This window comes from Misgurnus anguillicaudatus, chromosome 24 (assembly GCF_027580225.2).
Source record: "Misgurnus anguillicaudatus chromosome 24, ASM2758022v2, whole genome shotgun sequence".
NCBI classification, from domain to species: domain Eukaryota; kingdom Metazoa; phylum Chordata; class Actinopteri; order Cypriniformes; family Cobitidae; genus Misgurnus; species Misgurnus anguillicaudatus.
The window spans coordinates 23,954,158-23,965,725 of NC_073360.2; the positions used below are offsets into that span (position 1 = coordinate 23,954,158).

General features: G+C 37.3%; 3 protein-coding genes across 7 annotated transcripts in view; all 3 read left to right on the forward strand.

The window, feature by feature from the left end:
• myo1cb (myosin Ic, paralog b) overlaps positions 1-1,918 on the forward strand; it is a 61,845-nt gene extending 59,927 nt beyond the window's left edge. For all 4 annotated transcript variants that reach the window (XM_073862564.1, XM_073862566.1, XM_073862565.1 and 1 more), the window contains one exon: positions 192-1,918. In XM_073862564.1, coding sequence (XP_073718665.1) covers positions 192-218 — 27 coding nt within the window. In that variant the 3' untranslated portion in view covers positions 219-1,918. The remainder of the gene's footprint in view (positions 1-191) is intronic.
• A 1,579-nt stretch (positions 1,919-3,497) lies between these two features.
• On the forward strand, positions 3,498-9,688 carry LOC129438125 (NLR family CARD domain-containing protein 3). The gene is made up of 7 exons (XM_055196695.2): positions 3,498-5,716; positions 5,986-6,402; positions 6,475-6,561; positions 7,758-7,841; positions 7,920-8,003; positions 8,082-8,165; positions 8,250-9,688. Exons 1-7 carry the CDS (start codon positions 3,912-3,914, stop codon positions 8,341-8,343), a joined length of 2,655 nt encoding a protein of 884 aa, XP_055052670.2. The 5' UTR covers positions 3,498-3,911; the 3' UTR covers positions 8,344-9,688.
• An 830-nt stretch (positions 9,689-10,518) lies between these two features.
• Positions 10,519-11,568, forward strand: part of slc43a2a (solute carrier family 43 member 2a) — a 28,896-nt gene continuing 27,846 nt past the window's right edge. For both annotated transcript variants that reach the window (XM_073862772.1, XM_073862773.1), the window contains exon 1: positions 10,519-10,677. The gene's annotated coding sequence lies outside the window, so the exon portion shown is untranslated. The remainder of the gene's footprint in view (positions 10,678-11,568) is intronic.

Sequence of the window (11,568 nt, forward strand, 5' to 3'; positions counted from 1 at the left end):
TGTATGTATCTGTCTATCTATCTATCTCTGTGTATGTATCTGTCTATCTATCTATCTCTGTGTATGTATCTGTCTATCTATCTATCTCTGTGTATGTATCTGTCTATCTATCTATCTCTGTGTATGTATCTGTCTATCTCTCTGTCTTTTTATGTGTAATATACTGAAGTATGGTGTTTCTTATTTTTCAGACGGCTCCTCGCCTAAACTCAAGATGATGGACACGTCATGACCAAGCACTTCCTGTCCTCTCACAGGATTTCCCAGAGTTCATCAATCACATGACTACAGGCGGAGCTTCTCTCCACCAATCAGATGCCAGCTAGCTGCACCAAAGGCCTCTGCTTTTAGTTGTGAAAATCCAGCAACCTTATTTATGATTTGGGGGATTAATACTGTTTTATGAATATTATGATTTTATATGTTGAAGCCAAGAAATAACAATATACGTGCATTTTTTCTGCACTCTTGCTAGCTTATTTGGGGTATATTGATTTGTGGTTAGAGAAGATGATCTCAGATGGTTAATAAGGAAAATCAGGGTTTATAATGTAGTAGTTATTAGCTTTGGTTCTCTTTATGTTCACCAATGATTTGTTTTCTGTGGCAGGGTTTTAATGATTTACCATCCCTATAACATGCACAATACTTACATGTCAGTTAAAAGTTCATAGGAAAGGTATTATTTACTTTATGTTGCTTGCTTTGAGATGAACAGCAATCAAAAAATAGGGTTAAAGTTATTCTACACAACATTTCAACAAATCTTTCAAATCTAATATGTTATTAATATTGGTTGGTTGTAAAATGAGACTTGAATTGTAGAGAGTCTATGCCAAGTGCATTGAGGGTATGCGTCATGTACAAAGTGGTCCCTAAATGGTAATGATGATGGAAAGAGTATGAAAACACAATGACCCCCATGTTATTACATTCTGATTCATTCATCATTTCTTTATTTGTGTAAGGTGTTTAATTTAATACAGAGTTAAATAAAAGTAGCAGTAAGTGACAATGAAGGTATAAAGATCTACATCTCTCGGCTCAATCCCAAATATGTGCCTCTAAAATTTATTTGATATTCGATTTTAAAGATGAGAAATGTGTTGCCAACTTTTGTAGAAATGGGAAGAAATCTAATGATTGACACGAGGTTGGAAGGAAGGTTTTTCCTCACACACTCCAGAGAGGAAAGGGCATTGTCCTCTTAATACACTGGACATGGTAATATTTCTATTAATGCCATTTTCCATCTTTTCCAACCTTATGGAAAACCAGTAAGAAATTTAGCAGATTTACGATTGTAAGAGACGTTGTTAGCCTTTACATTTAGTGAACTTAAAAATATGTAACTTGGTTTAAATATGTTTTAATATGTTTTTTCTGAGGCAGGTTTGTGTGTATGTAGATATAAAAAATATCGAAGCACTACTGTTCACAAACCAAATGTAAATGTTATTTTAGAAGCAAGTTAAAATTTGCCATGTTATTTTCTTGCACTATAAGATTTCATGCACCTGTAAACTCCTCACAGCACAAATATTGTACGTTGCCTTGTTGCCAATATTGTTCAAAGAAAGATGTTTAGTGAAACATTGAGCGTGTGCCTTTCATGTAGCCTCATAACTGAGAGGATTTATGCTTTAAAACTGAAACACTGTAAAAATACACCTTTAAATGCTGTTGTATGCATAAGTGCCGCATTTAATATATTTAGAACAAACTTATATTTTTTATTTACCTTTATAAAATACTCCAATACTGTTCACACCTACTCTTTGCCCATCTGTTTCTTACTGCATACTTGTGTTTTTGTTTTATGCAGTTTGCTTAATGTAAGTATCTGGAACAAAGTCTGTCATTCGAAAGCAAACTGACAATGTATCCGAGCATATTAAAGATGATTAAAAGCTCTGTATTTTTTGAATGTGATTGAGAAAATTGAGCATCTGATTTAGCTTATTGTTTAAACCAGGGGTCTCCAACTTCTTGTGAGCAAGGGCTACCACAATGGATAAAACAATCTGGAGGGCTACTTTTTGATATAGTCTACTCAAAACTCTTTTATTTTACTTGTTGATATGTTTTAGTATTCTTTAAAATGTTAACATACGTAAACCATGCCAAGCTGATATAAAAAATATGTAATAAATATTACAATTGAGACTATAAATAAAATGTGCTTCGGCGGGCACCACTTTGGAGACCCCTTTAAGCTATATCACATCATATGTGTCCTAATGGATAGATTTCAAAGATAGGAAAACTGTGGTTAGTGGAAATTTGTAAAAGGATCCTAGCTGATAGAGGCTAAAACAGGCAAGTTAGCTGGAAAAGATATTTTTGAAATATTTTTTTTTATAAAACATTAAAGATGAAATCAAAATAAACAGCCCTGCTTAAAGCAGAGGTGGACAAGTATTTTAGTTACATTTTTCAAGCATCTGTGCTTTATCAGAGTGTTTTTCTTGGGAAAATGTGGACTTCCCTACATTCCATACTGTTTATTCCTTTATATCGCATATTAGAATTTATTTAAAGGGGACATTTCACAAGATGTCAAATAAATCTTTGGGGTCCCCAGAATACACATGTGAAGTTTAGCTCAAAATATTATATAGATATAGCAAGTTAAAAAAATCTCTTTATAGGTGTGTGCAAAAATGTGCCATTTTGGGTGTGTCCTTTAACATGAGCAAATGAGCTGATCTTTGCACTAAATGGCAGTGTCGTGATTGGATAGTGCAGAGTAAGGGGTGGTATTATCCCCTTCTGACATCACAAGGGAAGCCAAATTTCAATTATATATTTTTTCACATGATTGCAAAGAATGGTTTACCAAAACTAAGTTACTGGGTTGATCTTATTCACATTTTCTAGGTTGATAAAAGCACTGGGGACCCAATTATAGCACTTAAACATGAAAAAAGTCAGATTTTTATGGTATGTCCCCTTTGATACCTAATTGCATTAAAATATTGTGCTTTTTCTTGATTAAAAGTAAGAAAGTAGACTACTACATGTTTAATGTACTAAAATGTTAAATGTAAAACAAAACTTTTATTTATGACATGTCGTGAGGTAAAATTAACATTGGAATGTGTGTTTTCCTAGGAAAAACTGGTAAAATATAAATAGCCTACTTTAAAATTACTTTTAAGTAGATTGTAAAATACTGAGGTACTAATATCCACCTATGGCTAAAAGAGAAATCATTACTGGTTTCCATTACAAATACCATGATGAATATCAGCTGTACCATTAAAACCATCACAAATTCCAGATAACATCCCACCAGTAGAACCACAGACACCATTACAGTTCCCATTGAAACAATAGAATTCCCATTATAACCATTAGATCCATTAGAATTTTCTAGCTGTTTTCCATAACGGATTATGAACTAAAGGCTAATCTAAAAAATGTGAAGTGAATGTCTGAAGAGAAAATATTGAGTATAGTGAACAGAAACCACTTACAATAAAGAAGACAATTCAGAGAACTGGGCGGGGATTCGCTTTATTTTTACTTCTACTATTGCCCAACGAAGTCAAGTGACTCGAGGAGATCGCACACAATCGCTCTCTCCGACGTTTTGTTTATACAGTAAGGACATTTTTATACGTTAAGCCTTTATACGCTTGTATTCAGGTAGAAGGTAGTCTTACGTGTTGCTTATGTGTATAATAGTTTTAGTATATTTACTTCAAATTAAGTTTAACGCGTAGTTTCAGTTTCACTGGTAGTCAGTCTGGAATTGAATGGGGACAACCCGTCGGGAGATTACGGAAGTGTGGGCATGGCGCGTGTGACTTTGAGGGTTTTATTAATTTATTAATTGTAATAACTCGATTATATCCACATTTGGATACGTTAGTAGACGCACTGAATGAAAAAGACACATTTTGAAGATGGCTGATGGGCCATGTAGCGCTGAGATTCAACGGCGACGCGTGGAGCTGGTGGAGAACTGCAGCAAACATCTGACGCGTCTGCTCGACGTGCTGTTTAACGTGGGCGCGATCACAGAAGAAGACGTCAGCCTGGTTGAAGGCTCGAGTCAGGGGGGTGAAAGAGAGTGTTTGAGGGCTCTTCTGGATGTCCTAAACGGGAGAGGAGAAGAATCATGTAGGGCGTTCCTATACATCCTACCAAGTGTTCAGGAAGACACTGACTTTCCTGCAAAACCTGGACAGGCCGACCATATTAAAAAGCATAAGGATATTCTGGCCCGCCAGAACTGCCTGGTGGATTACCTGACCAACAGAGGTCAGGGTTCAAATCAGCCTGGGTCGTTGACTGATATCACATTCTCAAGACAGGCCGGTTTCGCCGTCCCCTTTCAATACAGACACGAGGCAGCCGGGGTGGGAGATGCTTTCAGGTCACGTGGGGATGAGATGTGTGTTTTCAGGGATTTGTATGACAACCTGCTGTCCGCCTTGACGAGCGGTGTGAACATGCTGTCGGGGGTCGCCGGTAGTGGGAAAACCACTGTGGTGAGGCGGCTGGTCCGAGAATGGGCATCGGAGCCAGTCTCCAGCAAGATTATGTTATCCCTATCCTTTCGGGAATTAAACCTTATTACTCAAGAGCAGAGCTTCCTCGAACTTCTCTCGGACCACTACAGCCACTTGAAACCCATTCTGCACGGATTGCTGACCTCAAACCCGGCACAGTTGATACTCATCTTGGATGGCCTGGATGAATTCTGTCACCCTCTTAATTTCGAAAACACCCCAAAGTGCTCGGACCCCGAGCGGGTGCAGACTATACAAGCCATTGTGGTGAATTTGATCAAGGGCAATCTGCTTCCAGGGGTGTCCATTTTCATCACCTCCAGGCCTCATGCCGTCTCCAAAGTGCCTCCGGTCTTGGTCAGTCAGTTTTACAGCCTGTTGGGTTTCTCTGTAGCTCAACAGAAGCAATACTTCGAGCAGAACTGCAGTTCTCTAGAAGCCGCTGCTTCGGTTTGGGCATCCGTGTCGTCTCATAAGCCCCTCTTACTTATGTGCCACATCCCTGCATTTTGCTGGATCGTGTCCACTGCGTTACATGATGGCAGCTCCTGCCTTTATAGCGACACTGTGGTGGTGACCGATGACAAGGTCAACGGATCAAACTCTGATCAATTATCAAACAACTCAACATCTCAGGGAAGCTCCAAACCGGTGACGGTCACTGAGATATATTGCTGCTTTGTTAAATCCATCTTGCTCTTCCACGTGCAGGGCCGTACAGAAGCCTCCCATCTCACCAGGCTCCAGCACGCCCCTGGCGTCCTAAGTGAAACGCAGCCTGTGCTCAGAAGCTTGGGAGCTATGGCCTTCAAAAGTCTGCTTGAAAGACGGTTTATCTTCAACGGCTCGGATTTGAGCTCTTTCAATTTGGCTAGCACCAACCTCTCGCAGGCGTTCCTCATAGAGACCTTCAAAGAAGATCGGGCCTCGCTTACTTTCGAAAAGGCCTTCCATTTTGTCCACACCAGTGTGCAGGAGTTTATGGCTGCCCTCTACTATGTTTACCAATCACTATCCGGTTCAGATCCCTTCGCAGGGCTCAAACCAGACACCAGCTATCTTAGATCAGCGTGTAAGCAGGTGGCATCAGCTGCTACTAAACTCAGCAGACCACATCGTCTTTTCCACAGACATATTAAGAAGGGGCTTCGCTGTGGTGAACAAACTCAGTCTGGACATATGGATCTTTTCAGCAGGTACTTAAAAAAGCTGCATAGCTCCAAGTCCCTTTTTTTTACAGATTTTTTCAGGTGTTCAATCAGTGTGCCTTATTTTGATTGGTTGATCAGCATTTTCAATGGATTGAACCACAAAACATGCAGGGTCTGACGGGGTTAAAAGACTATAGTATATATATAATACTATAGTAAATTTCCTATATACTATAGTGCTTAGTACAATCTACAAATACTATACTTTTTTGCTTTCACATTTCATAACATACTTTTTTTGTATACTTGTGCAGGTTCGTATGTGGCCTGTTGGTTCCTACAACACGCTCGATCCTAAATGGATTTTTCCCTGACGGGCCCCGGACGCACATGCTCCGCTGTCAACCCTCTTTAGACCGGACTCCCGTTTTCTTGCTCCGTCTGTTATACTCCCAGCTCCGGAAAACCACCCTCAGTCCGGAGAGGCAGGTGAACGCTTGTCACTGCCTATATGAGGCCCAAGACCCCGGCTTATCGCAGCGGCTGCAGGGCTGGATGAAAGTCCTTTCACAGCAGGCCTCAGATCAGTCAATGCACAAGGATTGGAGTGAGCTGGCTTTCCTGTTACAGCTGTGCCCAGAACTGCAGGTTTTAAATTTGGACGCTCAGGGTCTCAATGCAGATGGCCTGCGCATGCTGCTACCGGTTCTTCCTCTCTTCACAACAGTCAGGTAAGTGCATTGTAAACATATTAATAATAAACTGTAATTTTGTGATATTTATTGTGTCTTTTGCACGTTAAGCTTGGGTCAGAATCCGTTGGGACCAGAAGGGGCAGCTGTCTTATCCCTCGCTTTGCAAAACCCAGACTGTTGCATTCAGAGGCTGTGGTAAGTTGGCATTAAAAAGTGCCTGAATAGAGAATAGAAGTGGCTGCCGATGACTTCTTTTTCGAGGGGAAACGATGCGAAGTTTGTCCGTTATGTATTTAGCCCGTCATGTGTGTGGCTCATCATGTCAAAATATGTGTTCGGCACATCATGTTCATCATGCGTCTTGTTAAAATACGTGTCAGGTGCACACGCGTCTAAAGGGTTTGTGATAAAAGTGACGCTTGCGTTTGTCACTTAATCTCATGTGTATTCAGAGTTTACTGTTTAGGGAGTGTCTTGCGAGTATTTTGTGAATATGAGCATCTTTTTTATCATAAACCCTTTTGACGCGTGTGCAGCAGACACATATTTTGACAAGACATGTGATGCACATGGTTAACATGACGCAATGAACACAAATTTTGGCATTACAAGCAACACACATTACACTCCAAACACATATTTTGAAGTCTTGCCCCTCGGAAGAGATGTCACTGGCCGCCACTGAAAATGCTTCAGTATACACTGCAAAAAATTACTTTCTTACTTAGTATTTTTGTCTTGTTTTCAGCAAAATATCTACAAATTCTTAAATTAAGATGCATTTTCTTGATGAGTAAAATGACCTAGGAAAAATAAGTTTAGTTTTTAGACAAAAAAATATCAAATTTAAGTGATTTTGTGCATGAAACAAGCAAAAAAATCTGCCAATGGGGTAAGCAAAAAAATCTTGAACATTTTTCTTAAACACTAAATTCAAGAAAAATTCAAGAAAACTAAATTCAAGAAAAATCCTAGAAAAAATTGCTTACCCCATTGGCAGATTTTTTTGCTTGTTTTATGCACAAAGTCACTTGAATTTGATATTTGATATATTTAAACAAAAAATATCAAATTTAAGAGAATTTGTGCTTTAACAAGCAAAAAAATCTGCCAATGGAATAAGAAAAAAATTCTTGAATTAAGTGTTTATGAAAAAAAGTAAACTTATTTCAAGAAAATTTTTCTTATTCCATTGGCAGATTTTTTTTGCTTGTTTTTAAGCACTAATTTATCTAAAAAAAACTAGACTTATTTTCCTAGGTCCTTTTGCTCATCAAGAAAATACATCTTAATTCAGGAATTTTTAGATATTTTTACTGAAAACAAGACAAAAATACTAAGTAAGAAAATCATTTTTTGCAGTGTATTTATGTATGTTTGATTAATTAAAGGGTGGTTGCAACTGGACTCGGCTGTGAGGGCCTGAAGATCCTTGTAGAGGCGCTGAAAGAAAATCGTACTGTGACTGATCTCAGGTGAGGTGTAAAAATGATGTCGAGTTAATCGATCAATGTCATCGTGTGTCTAAACTCATCATATCAATATCTTTTTAGAATGGCCATTAATAAAATTGGAGATGATGGAGCCGGTCATCTCGCAGAACTACTGAAAACAAATAGCACATTGACAGATATCAGGTAAAACAGACTTCTATGTCCTCCATACAAGTTTGTGTAAGGATAATGTTAATGCATTTTTTTACATTTTACATACAGACTTCGTGACAACCTGGTAACAGACAAAGGAGCAGAACTGCTGATGGAAGCCCTCAGTGAGAACACTACATTACAGTACCTGTGGTATGAACCATTATGAATGATGTATTCATTATGTTTCTCCACACTGTAAAAGGGGGTGCCTAATGTTTTCTTTGTTTATCGCAGGATGTTCGACAACAAGTTTTCCAAAGATGGAGTAAAGAAACTACAAGAATTTGCAAAAAAGAGACCCAATCTTGACATTAAAGTCTGTGTCTGATACACAACCAACAACCAATTAGGAATATCATGGATCATGCTGTCCTTAAAACGTGCCACTCTTTTAAAATGGCAATTGCACTGATTTTCTGATCCAATGAATTACTTTATATTACTGCCGTCTACTGGACTGTAATGGAATACTCTTCTTGTACATTTACTTCAGGGTATTGTATTCAATAAGTATATTTAAAACTGTCTGTGATCATTCAGACAGTGCTGTTTTCTGCACTTTATACAATTTAGACTATTTTTGTACAACTTTTCATGTAAATGAGATGGGATTGCATTAATTTATTTTGTAGAAGATGAAAGCAAGTGATTTAGCAAATCTATTACTCGCATTAGCTCTTCTCATCTTCCGTAGTACCAATAATAGTGGCACCGTCAATCTCTGCCATAATTTATTACCCATTTTTGTGGGTTATTTTACAGGCAGAGACCAGGTCTCCACTTTGCATCTATTCTGCTTCTTAAACAGAAGTAAAATGTATGTGTAAAATACACAAAAGCAGGGTTTCACATTTTATACTTTGCTAAGTCGACGTTTTCTTAAAGCTTACTGCTTCTAAGTTAGTATATTAAGTATGTGATTTACATTATGGTAAATAGATTTTTTAAATAGATAAAAAAATTCTTTAAATGTTTTTAAAGTCTTTTTCCTCCGTTCAATTATTGTAGCTTTATAATTATTTTATGTATCTGGGAGATTCTTTAATCCAAGCAACTTACAATGCATTTAAGTTTTATGGTTTATCAGTATGCGTGTTCCCTGGATATTGAACCTATATGATCTTTGCTCTGCTATGCAATGTCCTACCATTGAGCTACAGTTGAGCCAATTGTAAAATAACAGTGTCAAAGAGCACTGTATACTCTTAAAAATAAAGGTTACTGAAAGTTTTTTTCTATAAAGAACATCTTTCTGTTACAGGTTCTTTGTAGCGGAACCGGGATCCACAGACTATAAAAAGAAAGAAACTATTATTTTAAGAACATAATAATAAATATGCATTAAATAATGTATTGTAAAACATGTATTTCTGTTTAGTGATATATGCAAAGTACAAGGATTGTGTTGTCATTTAAACAAGTGGTACAATTTCAGGAAAAGTGTTTTGTGGATTTTCTAGATTCCAGGGTGCTATGGAAATGGAGTCTATAAGTCATCTCTCCTAATTTTACTGTTGTAAGCATATGCTTTTGTGTACAAAAGGCCTTTAATATGTGTTCATGTCTGTTACCTTTCCATTTTAATTAGAAATCCTAAAAAACCGCACAGATTTATTATGTAAGCCTATTTTGTGAATAGAGTATGAAAAGTGTAATAAAAAACATTACTGTACAAAAAATAAGAGCATCAGTGATGGGTTCTTGGTAAAATTTGATAATCTGCCATTCCTGAAAATGCATTTGGCTGTCTGTAGTTGTAATTTCAGTTCGGACCAGCAGATGGCGACGCGATGTTTTATGATTCAATCGGTGTTGAGTTTAGTGCTTTCTTTGAGAAAGAGAAGCAGGTCTTCCGCGAAATTTTAGCTATTTATGACACATTTTCTTTAGTCTTCTATATAATAATAATAATAATACTTATAAAACTTTTATATTTTCTATTAATTATTTCTGCAATATCGATCGTCTTTGATGAATCGTTACGGATGACGTCTTCAGTAGTTTGTGCTGATAACGTTACTTGGAGAACTAAATTGAATGTTGTTTGATACGAATGAGGGATTATATTTAATACATGTAATCTTGAAATGATACAATAAGTTTAATGTATATGCCAAGCTGCCGTTTTTAACACCATATTATGTTTAAGTTTGTTATAATGTTTTAGTTTGTGTACCAGTCTTTGTTGTTGCTATAGTGCCATTGGATCTCAGCTTTGGTCATTTGAGGGATGTTGAAATCAGGATGAAGTACGTGAACGATTTTCTTTGTTTGAAATTTGTCAAAATGTTAACAAATACAAACTGGAAACAAAATTGGCAACCACAATTAATAGTGTAAACAGAAGTTTAAGCGTTTTGAACACCACTTTCTTTGTACTGAAGTCAGAAAAACAAAACGAGTAATCCCTTATATATGTTTTATTCGCAGGGAGCTTCTGATTGGCTAGTCTCATCTCTAGCTCAGGAACTAGCCAATGGGTAAGTTGGCTTGTTTGTGTGAAGCAAGCGGTGCAAATATAAAATCAGGAAAAAGCGATGTGGGAAACAAATTGATGTATGAACATAAACCAAATAGTGAAATCTGCTTCGGAAGGTTATTTATACGTTTCCTTCTCTAAAAGAGCCGAAGGGAAGATTTGGTGAAGGATTCTGATAAACAGGTATGACTCATTATAAGGATGCTCTTTTGTAAGTTTACCTTGAAGATACTGATCTTACATTATCTAATGTAAGGATATATAAAGGAAACAAGCATGTATTACAGTTGTCAACTGCCACGATGCAATATTGTTTAGATTTAGACTGTTGTTTAGATTTTTGCACATAATCATCCTTATCAAGTACAGGCATGGCATTAACACATTTTCATTATGCTTAAATAACCAAGCTTTGTAATGTCAATGCATGTTTTGTTAATTTGAACTGTGATGCTAAAGGACTCATTATAATGCAGCGAATGAGCATCATGCCGCAACTTTATTCAGTGTCTCTACCGCCATAACAATGATATTAACTATGCAAGAAGAGATTAAAACAGTTACATTCCATATATGACGTAATTATTACTCGATTAATGCCTAGCGTAAAACATATCGCTTGATATAATGATTGTCATTGTTTTAACAGTCTGAATTTCCATAAAAATCTGTGTTTGTTATGTTCATTTGAATAGGGAACAGCTTGTACAGTACATCAGCTGTCATGGCTGCATTTACCCTGCGAGTACAGCCAAGTTAAAGCACAATACCGTGAAGTATATAACCAGGAAGTGCTGTTTTTCTGCTCGCAGATGTCTTGTGAGCGTACAGTGTAAATACAAGCAGCTGGAACAGCTGAGTTCAGTATGCATGAGGAAGGAGGAGTAACGGGCTGTGCATGCATACACCGGTCATGCCCGTCCAGTTCAGACCAGTTTTAGGGCTGCTTATTTTCCGCAGGATACAGCTTATCTTTAACACGTTTGACAGCGCTTGCAAGCCAGGCGAAAAAAATAAACGCAAAATGCAGTGGATCTAACCTTAACGTTATGTCCTATGCAAAAATCTTGTATG

Excerpts from the sequence above, each read along its gene's own strand:
- LOC129438125 (XM_055196695.2), top strand. The coding sequence starts at position 3,912 with ATGGCTGATGGGCCATGTAGCGCTGAGATTCAACGGCGACGCGTGGAG. Across the intron at positions 6,403-6,474 it reads CCTCTCTTCACAACAGTCAG|CTTGGGTCAGAATCCGTTGG; the intron begins GTAAGTGCATTG and ends TTGCACGTTAAG. Across the intron at positions 8,004-8,081 it reads AGCACATTGACAGATATCAG|ACTTCGTGACAACCTGGTAA; the intron begins GTAAAACAGACT and ends TTTTACATACAG.